This window comes from Pterocles gutturalis, unplaced genomic scaffold (genome assembly GCF_000699245.1).
Source record: "Pterocles gutturalis isolate BGI_N339 unplaced genomic scaffold, ASM69924v1 scaffold25624, whole genome shotgun sequence".
NCBI lineage: Eukaryota > Metazoa > Chordata > Aves > Pterocliformes > Pteroclidae > Pterocles > Pterocles gutturalis.
Genome location: NW_010128937.1, coordinates 5,509 through 21,374, shown reverse-complemented (window position 1 = coordinate 21,374; position 15,866 = coordinate 5,509). Strand labels below are relative to the sequence as shown.

General features: G+C 39.3%; 1 protein-coding gene across 1 annotated transcript; it reads right to left on the bottom strand.

The window, feature by feature from the left end:
* Positions 1-430: 430 nt before the first annotated feature.
* LOC104466399 (receptor-type tyrosine-protein phosphatase kappa-like) lies at positions 431-15,291 on the bottom strand (the record flags this gene model as incomplete). The annotated part of the gene is made up of 5 exons (XM_010079796.1): positions 431-467; positions 3,337-3,610; positions 10,700-10,805; positions 13,740-13,941; positions 15,182-15,291. Coding segments are annotated over 5 exons (729 nt in total), but the record flags the coding sequence as incomplete, so codon positions are not given.
* Positions 15,292-15,866: the final 575 nt, after the last annotated feature.

The window sequence follows — 15,866 nt, the reverse complement described above, 5'->3', positions numbered from 1 at the left end:
CAACCCTCCCCTACATCTAGCTAACACTCGAAGCTCTTACTTAGGAAAATTAACTATCCTGTCCTTCATTTAAACTATTTCCACCCCTGCTTGGAAAGAACTGTTAGCATAACAGGCAGTTTAAACAAGTGTGCTTTCTAGCCTCCAGTCCAGCTATCTGCCACCTGCAATGTTCCAGCAGCCTAAAAGCAGATCTTGAAAACCACAGGTGGGGGGGGAAGGAGTGCTTATTTTGTCTAAATTCCGAGTATTGCTAGAACAGTACTCTCTTGTTCCAATACCAAAGACTAAAAAGCAGTAGCCCATTACATTTTAAGACAATCAAGTGGTTCAAAATGGAGGGACAGCACTGGCTTTGGTTCAAATATTTAACAGAAACGCTACATTTCATTAAAAAAAGCTCCTTTGCTTGGAGGGACAAACCTCTTACCTTTTGTAGCTATTCGAACACACTGAGTTTTGGTTTCCTGTTGAGGAGGGAAAAGTACAGAAAAGTCAGATCAGGTTGCTTTTTCTTGCCCTCCCCACTCCATAAATTTGTCCTAGATCTGCTGATCAGCTAAAGTAACCCAAAAAGGTGGCTCAGGGCTCTGGGCTTAGCAGGGGAGGAGGCTGAGTGATTTTGCCTTTACAAAAGCTGGATGAAACATAAACATTGGTCTGTCCTATTCAGGATAATGATGAGGAGAAAAGGTTCAGGACAATCCACATATTGCTAAATTTCAGATTATTCAAATCAAATGGAAATCATGCCATAAGAGTACAGCGAGAGGGCGCAGTGGAAGAAAAGGGCAGGACTGGTGCTCCTGCTTATTTCATGGCACAGGAATCCTGAGACAGCACTGATCTTGAACAGCATCATGCAGCAAAGAAGGTACATTTGTTCAGCACTGTGTCTAAACTAACTTGTCTTGCTGCATCCTGATGGTCTTGAACAGTCACCTGAACCATGTCAGCAATGGGCTCCCTCATGCTTCTGAGTGTGAAATGAGCACAGAAGCAGCCCAGGTATCCTTTCACATATGACATGGTTAATCTACAACCTATATAATCTGCTCAGGAAAGGCAGTGATTTGACAGTGATGTGCTTCAAAAGAAGCTAAACATGCAAAGATAATTTTTATGTATTTTACTTCTCCCCAAACTCTTCAGAAGTTTGGTCAGCAATTAAAAAAATTGAACAGAAAAATGACTTGGTTATCCACAGTTTGGACAACTTGAACAGATGAGGGTCAGTCATAAATGGGTTTTCTGATCTTTATGTACAACGTGCAGGTATTTTAAAGGCAAATATACTGAAATAGCATGAGGTTGCGTGAGAGGATGCAGCTGCTGCTGTATTAGATCACTGTAAACAATATTAGCATGTAATTAGAAAACACAATAATGACAGTTTCATTCCATAAAATATGCTCTCTCTGGACCTGCACTCCCCCAGCACTCTATCTTCAAATACATCCCCTGGGATCTCCCTCCTCCTGAAGATTCCCAAGCAACAGGTAAAATACGTTGATACTGTTTCGTGAACACAGATTACAATAAAGACGAATTTCCAATGTAAATGAAAGCCCCACAAAGTTTACTGAGATAATGTTACCTAATTAGCGTTTTCCCCAGTCACTGGACTTACTTGTCCACTTTTGTTCAGAATGTCTGTGAGGATCACAGAGTAACCCTCATCCCAACCCTCCCGTGTCTTTCTGAGCACACTTTACTTCCCCTAGACTATTTTGGTGATCCCACTGGTTTACAGTAAAGCACCTGCTTAAATATACTGCAGCTCAGAGGTTATCTTACAACCACTAGATCTCTGAGCTGGCAGAATGCAGTGCAATCCCCTCAAAACCTCCTCCCAGATCCCCCTAGGAACAGAAATGTGATCTAAAGTTTTAAATCATACCAGACAAAACCATTTTAAACTCTCTCAAAATGAGATCAAGTTAAAGTAAAAAATAACATGTTCCTCCCTCATCTTCTACTTATCTGCCAAAATGTAAAAGCCAAAAAAAAAAAAAAATTCTGGTTTTGTGTTTAATGTTTTTTGTTTCACTTTCCCCTCCCATTTCTTTCTTCATGAATGAAACAAACTTCCTTACAATTTAGTCAGCTAGAAGCCAACAAAAGCAAAGGGAATATATATAGCAGGTGAGGCAAAATAGGAATGAGTGACTAGCAATTACCTTTTATTTTGCTTTTTCTGCTTCATACAGATCTATAGATAACAACTAGAAAGACAGAACAGTCAATTCCATCGGGAAAAGCCTCCAGTTCTCAAGCAGCTCCAGTACGTTTCATTAGCTCCTGCTCTGTCCCTATTCTGACTTGATGCATATGCAATTTTCATAACCATAGTTGAAGGTGAGATTTTCTTCAAAAGGCTCCAATGCAAGGCTGTCTGTTAGCTAGGATTTTTTTTCAGTCACTGCAGAGACCCAAATGTGAGGGTAAACAAGGCTTCTGCTCCTTTCTGATGGCTCTGCTGAGTCTCAGTGGCTATCAATCTGTCTATCAGGCCGTTCCTTTCTGACATGCCTGGACACTTCCTGTGGAGACTCTTATGGATAGATTTAAAAAAAAAATAAATTTTTAAATATCTGAAGCTTCTGTGCCTACTACATTTTCCCTCCTCAACAATCATCTCCTTCTCCCCCATTTTTCCTTTATGAGAGGAAAAACCATTCAAGAGCGACAGCATTGGGATCTCCCAATTGCAGAGCCACAGTTGCTTGTCCCATCTGGATCCTCCCTCCCTGGCACTTTCCCCCTTCCGTATGCATAGAGAGACAGCAGCAGTACTCAGTGATTTGAGTTAAAAATGAAACACCAAGGAGGTAACGAAGGTGAGCGACAGCCATACTCTCACTATTGCATAGCAGTGGAGTAATCCTCAACCAGACCTTTTCAGAAGGGGGCTTGAAAACATACCATGGGCCTGGGGTTACTTTTACTCAGCCAAATTTTTGTTTTTCATTTGCTGGTCAGTGTGAGAGTCCCCAGAAGTTTGTAACATTTTATTAGCCTGCTGAGCAGCCCACTTTCTGTTTATCCTGCAGTATTTAATCTTCTGAAGAATGCAAGTACTGAGAACTGGGGAAAGGGCTGTGGATGTTATTTACGGAGGAGGCAGAGTCACAGCACTGAAATGATTACTACAAGATGTATTAAACTTTCATCTAGTAGCAGCTACTATGATACAATGACGGTGTGAAATATGAGTGGCACACTGCCATGCCATCAAAGCAGTGCCATCGCCAACACCTACTATGTCCAACCCCTAATTTTCACCATGGCTATGTCTTTCACTCCCTCCAGGAGAAAGGTGTGGTTGGTACTTACCTTCTCAACACTGCTCATGGCCTGGAAATAGATGTTGTAGCCTTTCCGAGGAGCCAGCGGTGGGTTCCAGAAACCCTGGTAAGTCCTGTTGTCACCCACAGTAAAGGGGGCCGGCTCTGGAAGGTTTCCTGGAGGCAGCTCAGCAGCAAAGTAATACGGTGACCCTCCACTAAGAGCAGTCTGATATGTGACAGGGATTTGGTAGCACTCCATGGCACCCGTTTCTCGCTTTGTTCGGTGTGGGTGCAGCTCCTCAACAACGATCTGGTAGGCACTAGTGAAAAGAGGAAGACCAGCATACCTCTAAGATCACCTGCTAGGGTCAAATCTCTAGTCTGATTAAAAATATTAACCCATTTGCTCTGTGTAAACTTAAAAAGAAAACAAAGAAAAGAAAAGACAGCAGATGCATGGATGCAGAGAAGAAAGGCAGGCTTGAAATATAGCTAAGTTATCTAATTCAGCCTCTAGAAAGAAGCAGCATCCATTGTTTTCAGAAAAAAACAACAATACAAATCTATGCACAACCTCCTGACATTGTTTTGGGGCTTCTTTTTTTTTAGGCTTTTTTTCTTTGTAAGAAACACAGGAATTAATCTGACTTTAAATTACAATACTCTTGGCTAATCGGAAACATCTGAAGTTAGCGTTTTCCTTTGAAATTATATTAGAGAAAGCTCAGCTTCAAGGCCCAACATAATGACTGCCTCCAGGCTGTGCTTGAAGCACCAATTTGCAGTTGTCATATCGTTAGAGACAGAATGTGCTGACAGGCTTCTCTACCTCTTGACCTTGCTGTGGCTTCTATCTTGGCTTGGAGCTATGGAGATCTAAAGTACAAGTGACATGCTGTAATACAAGCACAGATGGACAGAAATCTGTCCGTTCCACCAAAATAGACTGTCTCATTCCTTTACAGTTGTCAATGATGAAACATTACAAATTGCTAAAGCAGATGGCGTTCGGCCTATTAAAACGCCATCCCAACCTCCCAATACCTCTCTTGAAATGGCCCATGGCTTGGTCACTTTTCAAAATCACCTGCTCAAAATAGAACAGGTAATTATAATTCTTTCTCCTTTAGGGGAACTACATAACTGTAGGATGTTACCAACTCATTATCAGCTTCCTCTACTCTGCAGAAGTGTAGAACTTGCATACTGAGAGCAGGAGGCAACTCTTTAGTTTATAAGAAAAAAATAAAAGAAAAAAATAAGTTTTTTGGGGTTTAGGAACTATACGTACGCATATGCACACAGACACACACGTGTATCCATACACGCAATTTCTCATTTATATGCAGATACATTTGAGGACCTTACAAAAGACTAGGAAGAAAATATGCCTATGAATTTAAACAAGACTTGAAGCTGATCAATTAAACTGGCAGGATTGCCTGTCTTGTTTTTCTTTTACAGATTTCTAAGCAGAAAAAGTAAAATTGAACAGAGTTCTTTCTGGAAGTGCCACTGCATTGCTGCAGGGACTCTGAAAGGCAAAGGCAAAGACAGTCCTCCTCATTTCAGAACTTACGGGGCAGCATTGAATTATTTTGTCAATTTTCTCAGCTACTAGTGCCCAGAAAACCCAATAACTGTAGTGGCAGAGATTAAGTATGATACTGGGGAATGGAAGAAAAGAGAGAAGGAAAAAAATAAGAAATTAGTTTTACATCTTTCTTGGGCTGAAAGAAGTTAGCATCTGCTTCTCCTAGCACCTAAAAAATTGAGGAAAGCTCTTCCCTTTCAAAGTGACCAAGAGGAATATAAAAAGTCACCATCCTCTAGGTAAAAAGAAGAACATAAACAAAAGAAATGATGGCTTAGTTCCAGGGATCTCTGTTTCTCATAAACTGTCTATGAACTGAACTTATAACCAAGGTGATTTATAAACAAATCACCTTCTGTGGTAAACTCTGTGTATTAACCACGTCTAGCTAATGCAGCCTGCACAAATCACTTCTACAGGACCCGGCACACCCAGAATCTTTCTTTACGCTTCAAAATTAATGTGCTATCAAAAAAAACCGTAAAAGCATCGCTATTTTACAAACTCCTCAGGATGTAAAATATGAAAAATAATTTTTGTTTACAATGTCCCGAGGGAAGAAATTGCCACCGGTGCTCCTCTCCTCCCTGGCCTGGCCTGGCCCTGGACCCAGCGCACCAAGCTGGGCAGCCAACCAACCGGAGTGTACTGGGAACACAGACACTGCGTCCCTGCTCCCTCCGTTCTGCAGTCTTTCGTCAGCTGCCAAAGGACTGGACTGACACAAATTCTGCTCTCCCAAGTGCCAGGAGAGCAGGAAACTTGTCATTTGTGACACTCTGACAACTGAGGAGGGGAGAGCCAGCTGGGAGAGCAGAAGGACAGTGCAACATCTGCATGGGACAGAGGCAGCCATCCCCTGGCACAGCCCAGTTTGTCACACAGCTCAGAAGCCAGGATCCACCACAGTTTCCAAATTAAACCCCTTATTTCCCATTTTATAGAACAAGGGGTAAATGAGGTATCTTTTTTTTCTTTTTTTTTTTTTTTTTTTAAAAAGGCACATACCATTTTTAAGGGCCAAGTCTCTTTGGAGACTGAAACAAACCAAAAAATCAAAGATGAAGGGCATGAGAGTTAAACATTGAGTTAAATATTAGGTAAGTTCCTTTTGATAGCACTCTTTAAAAACACGCAGTAATTTCTGAATCTGATATAAAAGGTATAGCAAAATTTTAAGCATGAGATCATAATAACATGTGTATATGCTGAAAAATTTCCAAATAATTTACATAATGTAAGCTCTCATTTAAATAAAATATACTTTCAAAAATAATGGTTTTTGTACCCCTACATCTGAAAAGCTACAAAGTGTGGAAAATAAGAAACAGATGTACACATTGCAACCAACTGCATTTATACAATTAGTTTTAGTTACAGAAAGAACAGCAAATGTCAGAAAGTCTTTAAAATCTCCAATGAGGCTTTTTTTAAAAAAAAATGTATTTTATTTTTTAATTTTCACAAAGTTTTTTTTAACTAAAAGATGTGCCTATCCTCTTTGGAAAGGGGATCTGGCAATATTTTTCATGCAACATTATAGGCTAACAAGACACGGAGGAATACAGTCATTTACCTCTGGGCCCTTTGTGATACCATCTGTTTAAAACCATTTACTAACTCTACAGCGTATCCAAAGCAGTAATGTTACTCTTTGCACACAGAGTAATGTTTCGAAAGGACATTCTGGTGTAAGACGAGAAGAAAGAAGCCAAAGTTAAATTTGCAACTTGAAAAGCAGGGTGTTCACTGCCTGCAAATGTCGTCTGATATCAGGCTATAAGTGAAAGTTTAAAGGCTATGTGCTCTGCTTATCTTTGTATTTTTATGTATTGCTAATCCTAGCTTCAATTATCTTATGTTTTTCTACCTATTTTCTATGCAGCAGTGGGAATTCAATTACTGAGAGAGCTTTCTTGTGGATGGAGCTGAGGGAATTCCTACAATAGCTATTTTTTTCCAGTCTTCCCATATAGCAAATGAGGAATAAAAGAGAGAAAGAAAGAGGGAGGGGTGAAAAACCTAGATGACAATATTCCTTCTCCCTGATGACTAAAATAAATTCTGAGCTATTCTGAAGAGTAATACTAACTTTAGAAGCTTCTACATAAGCTGCCAGGATCACAAAGGCTAAATAGCTGTCTGAGACAGCCAGGTACACAGAGAAAGTGTTAAAGATATAACAGGTGAAGAGCTCTTCTGCTGAGATTTTGCATGAGGAAATTATTTTTTATGTCAAAAAACTTTTTCTTTTACTTAAGGAAACCTGCACAGAACCTCCATACTGACCAAGATGATTGCAAACAGCCCAAGGAGGCCCCTGCCAACAGATCGTCCTTTTCAACCCTCCCTAAAGCTTCAGGCTCCCAAAGAGGTACGGCAGTGGTAAACACATTGTTCATACTTTAGCCCTGTTCTGACTAGGCTTTAATATCAACTAGAGATTTCCTTCCATACATCTAGTGGAGACACAGTGTCCTCTCCTTTGGCAGGTGCCAGACTGACTGACAGCCCAAGTTACAACCTGAGCTCTTGCAAGTCCGACCCACAACTAAGTTTTAGCTGCTCCCTGCCATGGTCCACTTAAGTAGCCCTCTTGTAAAATGAAAACAATCTGATTTTGCATATGGAGGTATAAGAAGAACACTTTACCAATCAAATAAAATAAAATTCATAATTAAAAAGTTCCCTATGCTGATTCTGATACATAGTCTTTGTAATCCTCACCTGCACTAGAATTTGAAAACAAAATATTGTTTTGCTGGTGCTGAGTTAGGATCCTTCAGAAAAACTACAGTGACAAATTCTGTCTTCAAATGAATCACTGAAGCATCATTGATGCTACTGACTAGGATCTCATCCATGAGACTGATGGTGAAATGATACATGATTCACGATTCACAGTGAGCCTGAGCCATCCAGCCCTGTCTCCCTTTGCATTTCTAGTTTCTAATTTGGTTTAAAACTTCAGGAGGCCATAAAGAATGATAGAGATTATATATCTACCATGATTAGAGTCATGTTTAAACTGTGATGACTATGGCATCTAGTGTCTTAAAGAAATGACTGACAGTCATACATAGATTACACTTGAGTTTCCTGGGGGGCTGTGCTGACGGAGAGGCTGAGGTACAACAAAATCTGACCATAGTATAATTCTGTTTGTAAAAGCAAAAGAGTATCAGACTAAGCCTTTTTTCCCTTTTCTAATTTATTTTATTTTTTTTTTAAAAACATGGACCTACTGCTACTAAATAAAGTGATCTTTTGACCATCTGCAGCTCCAGGGATTATTAGAGGACTGGATGCAAACAAACCTTTACAAAAAGCCAACTGTATTCTTCAGTAGCAGGCTAAAGAACAACATTTGAGTCCCTTCTACTCAACCACAGCTGCAGACATGGCTATGTGTTTTTTTCCCACCTACCTAGTAGCACTCATGGCAGTAAGCCAGCTTGTAGTACAAACACAACCACAGTGTGGATGAGTGAAGCTTCACTAAAATGCATCATAAAGTTTAGCGAAATGCATTGAATCAATTCAGAATTTCAGTATGCTACATTTATCTCCCCTACTAAGAAGCTGCTGAAAAATACCTGACTGCAATACACATAACTTCAGGAAAGGGAATGGGACCATGTCTTCTGCATTTCCCTGGAGAATTCTCCTCATTCCAAGCAAGGAATAAAACACCTGGTTTGTTTTAAGAATAAAGCCCAGCTCTCTGATTATGATGAAGGACTTACTTCCTTGGCCTCTTAATGTTAGAAATTTAATTTAATTTAATCTCTGAGGTTTTAGAAATCAATTAAAGTGGAGAGGGAAGGTGGGAGACAGGAAGAAAGACTTATTTTTTTTGAGAACATATTCAAACAACAGTTACTAATGCTCTATCAAACTATCCCTATCAAACTATCTCTTAACATTTAGTACATAGATCCTTTTTGCCGCGTTCATAGGCCACAGAGACAAGCTCATGCCACAGAACTGTAAGGGAAATTGAGAGAATAAACGTGAGGTGGTGTGCTGCAGGTTTACTCTGCAGTGAGTCACTCGCCTTCCAGTAGAGTGCCGAGAAACCAGAGCTCCCTGACCTAGGTACGAGTAATCCTGTAGCCACATCCCATCATGCTACCAGTTAACGAAAGAAAACCCACAGGAGAGAAAACCTGGGATATGAGACTGACCCTGCTCAGGGTGAGCGGCGGGACCAAAGGTGGGAGCCTGCTGCTGTCTGCACAAACATGCTACAGCCCAGCTGCTGTAGAGAAGATGAGCACCAGCGCCAGCAGATCCCAGTGGCATCTGACAGGTGTGCTCTGGGCGAGCCTTCGCCTCAGCCCCCTTGGGGGACCAGGCATAGGGCTGAAAGGATTTGGCATGGATTAGATGAGAGATAGACATCAGATTTCTCAAACAGGGACAGCTTTGGATATGGCCAGCAGCAGGACACCTGAAAGGCTTTAAAAGCACCTATACAGGCGCATAGTGAGTTCATGCACCTGCAGAAGTTGGGAGCATTATCTGATCACAGATGGAATTTCTACTGTGTCAATTCAACACAAACCCTATTTTAGGAATACAAGTCCTGTACTGAATGTAGTCCTGCACATCTTATCATTCTTCAAACCCCCCAAAATTCTAGGTTTGCTCCAGGGCAATCTTTCAGAAACTAATGATGTACGGGGTTACAATTTTATTTATGAATATAACATAACAATATCTCCTATAAAGGGGATGAGTCTGGATTATCTTCTACGACAGAATATAAATAAATACTGTGATCATATCAATTGTAAGGATGTCTGTATGATAAGCATCTAAAAATGCTTATAGGTATGTGACTCATCCCCACAACATCCAGGTAAAACATACATTTCTCTTAATGGAAACAGACTTAAGAAACAGTTAATTTTCCTCTACTTTTAGGGCTCAGACACATTACTCAACATCAGCTGAGCCACAGTAACCAACTTAATGTATCACAGAATGAAATACATTAGCCCATATTTCTCTAAAATGTTACAACAGTAAGAGCATGAAAAGGTTCTGATGCTCTGTAGCTAATTAACCCGCAATTAGTCAACCCTGTCCCTGAATCTCGCTGATGCAGCCATACCAGTAAAACACAAATGGAATCAAATAATATCACAAAAATTTAGCACTACCAAGTAGAAGTAAAGAACAGGATGTAGACTAATCTTTGCAAACAGAATTAAATTATCTCTCAATTGAGAGCAGAAAGGGAAAGACCCCTCAAAGTTAACATTTTAATATGATTATGGGACACGCCAAATAAAATTTAATAGCTTGCTACATGATTTCTAGTAAGAAGCACTCTGAGAGGAAAAAGGTCAAATAGTTTGTATTCATCACTATTATTCTCCCATTTCCTCAGAGCTTCCAATTTTCCAATCTTACACTATATGCTACAGAATAGCTGATTTGAAGCACTGGAGAGGTAGTGTTATTTTCAAATCCACTTTCTGACAAACACCTTTCAACCTCATATTTCAGAGACACTGAGAGAAAGCAAAATTAAACGATAATCGATAGGAGCTAGAGGTGGTCCTGGGGACCCTAAATCAAACAGTGCAGACAGCTGGATGATTCAGGTCATGACAATCCAAAAAAAAAATTTTTTTTTTCTTATTAATTACAGATCTATTAGCAAGCTCAGTCTGGCTAAGAAACACAATAGTAATGTCAAATGAACATGACTTGGAGATGAACAGCTTTATGAGAGGTAAGACAGCATATAAGAAACTAAAGAAAAAAACTTGGTTAAAATTTTTTTTTCTATATTTTTTTTTACCTGATGGGTGCACCTTTGGCCTGTGCTGGTCTCAAGAGCACAGTTATTGTAGTAGCAGTTTCATTGAGAGATGCATCGACTCCTTCATAGTCCGGTAAAGTGGGAGCTGATTAATGTTGAGTGGAAAGGAAAAGAATGAGAAACAAATCAATGAAAACATTTTGAATTTTCATGAGATTGCAGCTGTTTGCAATATAGTACAAATTCACAATCTTCATCAGCTATGCGAGTCTTTTTTAATGATCTTCTGGTCAGGCACAATCTTTCACTAGAGGCATAAATGGCATTTCACCAACAATTGATAACCCCATCCCTAATGGCTCCCCCTTAAATCATGATACCTATCAAGTTAAACAGGTTTATCCAAGGACAGAAATGAGGAGGTGACTGCTGCAAAATCCCACTTTGGCCTCACTCCTTCTACCTTACAAACAACTATAGTCACCATCTTGAAGACCCAGCCTCTACCACCTCTCTTCTCCCTCATGCAACAATTTAAGAACCTTGCACATTTCCTCTTAAACATCATGGGAGACCACACCAATACCAACCATAGTGCAGGAAAACTGGGCCTGGACAGACATGCACCTGTGGACTGGAACTGGATGGGGGAGTCTATTCCCATGCCCTTTTTTCCTTCTATTTCTAACAATGGACAGTCAGGATGCCATCTGCCATTCTGAACCATGGCAGGTTTCAGCCCAGGGTATTAAGAAAAGCCAAAATAAAATTCAAAACTCAAAGCAGTTCAGGAACTGATTTTCTAATGGACTGTCTGCTAGGCCTTTGTGGCAGCAATATTTGTTGTGGGTTGGATGGCTGGTGTTGATCACTTCAGCCATGCAACTTTAATGTGTTGCCACAGTCCTCACTGGTAATACTGTTGTTGACTTCAGCTCTAGTGCAAGGAAAGAAAATGGATTTTCTGCAACTCAGAAAATAACAGATTTCTACTAAATACTAATCTTTAACAAGCTTGGAAACTGTCTGCATGTGTTTTTTAAATATGTGGCTCTACCTTTACAAAATTGTTAATGATGCCTGTATATTTCAAAATGAACTTTCACAAAAAAAGTTGTTTCCTAGCAGGATGTCAATCATTTAAGTCATAATAATTTTACGATAGTATATCAATAGACAGAAGAGTAATGAAAGATTAAAAGTCTTGCTTTATTAGTCCCAGATTCTAGATGAAGATATAAATTGCTTTTATTTCAGGAAATATTATTTTATAGAAATAACGTTCATTTAATGTTAATTTATAAATTATTATTTACACCATGTTCAGTAGGATCACAGCAGTCACTTGTAAGCATGGCTGAAAGGAATAATTTCACTCCACATTAAAATAAAACTAAGCATTTCTTGAAACATATATATTGCTTTAAAAAAGTATCAGTTATGCAGAATGAAACTAGACAACAGTTCAGCATAAGGCAAGATGAAAAAAAAAAAAAACAGGCTGAAATTCAGATGCAAAGGGTGTCACAGCCTGCCTTTAACCTTTCCTAGTATTAGCCATGTTTCACCAAACAAGAGACCCATACTGTGTGTAGAAAGTGTGGTAGACTGGATTCTGGATGAAATTCCCTAAATTTCTGAGTGGAAAAAGAGGGAGTAACTGAAGAAGCCTATGCACATTGTAGTTGTAAATAATCCAAACATGTTGAGGTGCTTATTTCTCAAAATACTGAAACATCTAGGGGACAGACATATTAGCAAGATACTACATAGTTACACCTTTTATTTATTTTTTTTTCCTCCTAAGAAAAAAAAAAGAGAAGACCAGTATGCAAGTATTACACCATCATTATTTCTGAAAATTTAAGAACCGGAATTTGTTTTGAAGAAAAACAAGAACTTTAAAAGAACCTGAGAAAAATATTAGACTTCAGAACAACCTAATAGCTAGATAGACAGAACACAACACATCATTTGGGCTTCCTTCTGTGGTTTGGTTGGACTCTTTTGCAGGGGCTGGAGTATGAAAATTAAGTCTATCCCAGCCAAAACCAGGACAGGAGTACAAGGGATAGAATTCAATAAATTGTTCCCATTACCTACAACAACAAGCATTTCACTTGCTATATTCAAGGAGCTCTGCCTTGAAATTTCTCATATTTTGATTTATGTGTGTGTTTTCGGGAACTGGGTGAGAAGACTACAATGAATAGCGTCCCATAGAAATAGTAGGCACATTCCAATACTTTATAAATATCCCTTTACAGGACAATATAAGTTTCATTATGGCAGATAATAAGGAAAATTGCGTGCTTTGTGCTGTTTACCTTTCTAAATGACTGACTACTTTGATCTTTGCCAAGCTCTGAAATTGCCATGTCATAAAATCAACCGTCTCTCTAGATAAAGCATTGACTTATCTTCTGCTATCAACTGCACAAGCTACTACCTTATTTTTTGAGCATACTGAAATTTTAAAAAATAAAAATACTAAAGCATTCCATTTGACATTACTTTCTTCTAGAGTTTGCAGTGTATTATTAAGAGGAATAGTGTCAATCTTGGTGCATTGCAGTAAGTGAATAAAGGCATGAGGAAGAAGACCTATACGAATCTGGCAAAAGAAATTCACACTTCCTCCCAACTGCCTCAATTTTGTTATAGCTGTGTGCTGCTAAGTGGTGTCACCTTGAGTAAGTCAGTTAATTTCCTGCATCTGACTTCACCAATCTGCAAAACAAATACAGTACTTAGTGACCTACAGAGTGCTGAAAGGCTTAATTAGTTAAGGTTTATACAGCACTTCAAAATCTTTAGATGAAAATACAAGATCACACAAAATCAAACAGTTGACAACTACAGGTGTGCAATTTCCACCTCACCAAGGATTTGTCCCTGAACTCATGCTACTGTTTGGCAAACATGCTCAAAAACATTTTCAGTAATATAGTTTCACAATATGATAAGATTTTTTAGGGGTTTTCTTTCACATTTTCTGATTTTTCAAGACTTACTAAAAACATCCCCCAAAACCTTATAAAACCAGTGAACATTCACACACACTTTGTTTTGGTTTTACCTGAGATGTTGGTTGTTACATTGATTGTGGTTGCTGGTCCAAACCCTTTGATGGTGCTTGCACGTATAAAGAATTGGTAGGTAGTACCAGGATGCAAGTGTGAGAAGACATGATGCGTGCTGTTCCACAGCTTTGACACGGTTTGCGGAGGTCCTGCGACTGGAACTGCAGGATCAAACGACCGTATACTGCTGTAGCTGACCTGTGAAAACAATTATTTTTGTAACAATTGTCACAGTTTTTGGCACAAGGGGATTAAATTATCTTGGCTGGAAAGGAAACAAAAGACACATGCTCATCTAGCTACCCAGCTATCTTGGGGATACCATGAGGACCTGATATGTATTATTGTAGTCTGGTTCACCTGAAAGCCTATGCAGGTGCCCTTCATCTCTCTTTCTTTGTGATTTTAGTTCATGTATGGAAAGTTTCACTGTTACATTTAAGTTAGGGCAACTCCACCATCCTCCCCATCTCCACCAAAACCCTTTATTTTTTCACTTCCTATAATACATTTCCCTTTCCCCTTCTAATAATCATATTTAAATACTGCCCAAACCAAGCTAATATATTTAGAGCCAGCAATGATATCCTAAAATACTGGTTTTGACTGGGATGGAGTTAATTTTCTTCATAGCAGCTTGTTTGGATTTGTGATTAAAACACAAAAGCTCGCACTTTTGCCCTTCTGATTCTGCCCTCAACCCACAGTGGAGTGAGCGAGTGGCTGAGTGGGGCTGAGCTGCCCAACAGGGTTAACCCACACATTTAAAGAATTTTGTTAGCATTAAATAGATAAACAAACAGATTTAAGTTTGTTTGTTCGGTTAGTTGGTTTGCCTTCCTCTTATAATTTTCTCGTGCACAAAATTATATCCTCTGTTCCTTTAAAAAAGGAGTGCTGGAGAGGATGGAGTTTCTTCCTCAAATCAGCTTGTGTTTCCTGACAACCTCCTGTGAAGGTCCCCAGAAGGCTCATATATTAAATACACTTTAAATAGAATATACAAGGAGGTTTCCTTGAAGGGTGATATCTAATGACCTAAAAAAGCTAAAAACCACTGTTCCAAATTCAATAGCCATCTTACTTTTCGTGTAACCTTCTTTTCCAGCAAAGATGATTTCACAGATCGTGACTGTCATGGCTTTGGGAGGGTGTATAGCAATGATATAAGATTTTTCAAACTAGCACTTCCCACGTGGATTGTAATATTGTTATACTCACACGCCAAAGCCACTTGACAGGGCCAGACAGTCAACAACATATGCCCCATAATTATGATTTTTGAATATCTAATCACTACACAAAATCCAGTATTCTGTAAATGAAAGCAGCACATAACTGAATAGCTCCCTACAGAGTATAAACACCCACTGTCAGCCACCCCGCCTGCTGTACTTTCCTAGCCCTATTCCATGCTTGTTAGCTGTTTAATGATTACCTCATACTGAGTAATGATGCCATTTGGATCCACAGGTTCCTTCCAGTTGAGGAAGATCTTATCTTCAAAAGGAGTTCCTTTCACCGACTTGGCAGGTATAGGGCCTGGCACTACAAACAAAATAAAACTTTTAAAAATAGGAAATTCAAGACACAGAAAAATTAAAGAGATGACAGAACATCCTATTAAAGCCAAAAGTGAGTGTGGTTCTATTTTTATTAATATTCATTAGCGTGCAAAAGGTAGTGGTAGAGAGGATGAAAATGCACTTCAAAGCATATTTGTCATTCACAGTGCAGAGAGAACATGAAGTTGAAACGTTATCCCCACATATGGTTTTCAAAATTTCATGCAAAGTCAAATTGTCTCGTCGTATAGCCAGGGGAAACAGTTCAAGCTAGATTATGACTTCAGGGAACATCACTGCACTCTGTAATAAGCGTATCTTAGGACAAGGACTACATGGTTTTAAAATCCTTTTAAAATGAAATATCAAAGGCAAGGAAGAGCCTCTGTTATAAAGCATCTTTCAAACTAGAGAAATGCTTACAAAATAGTTTTCAGCCACCCCTTCTTATCATTTGTTGTTTTAGAAGGAGGGGGCTGGGCACAGGGCACAGGCAGTGGCTCAGCTGCCACCTCTGCCAGCCACCGCCACGCTCGCGCTGCAGAAGGATCAAACCTG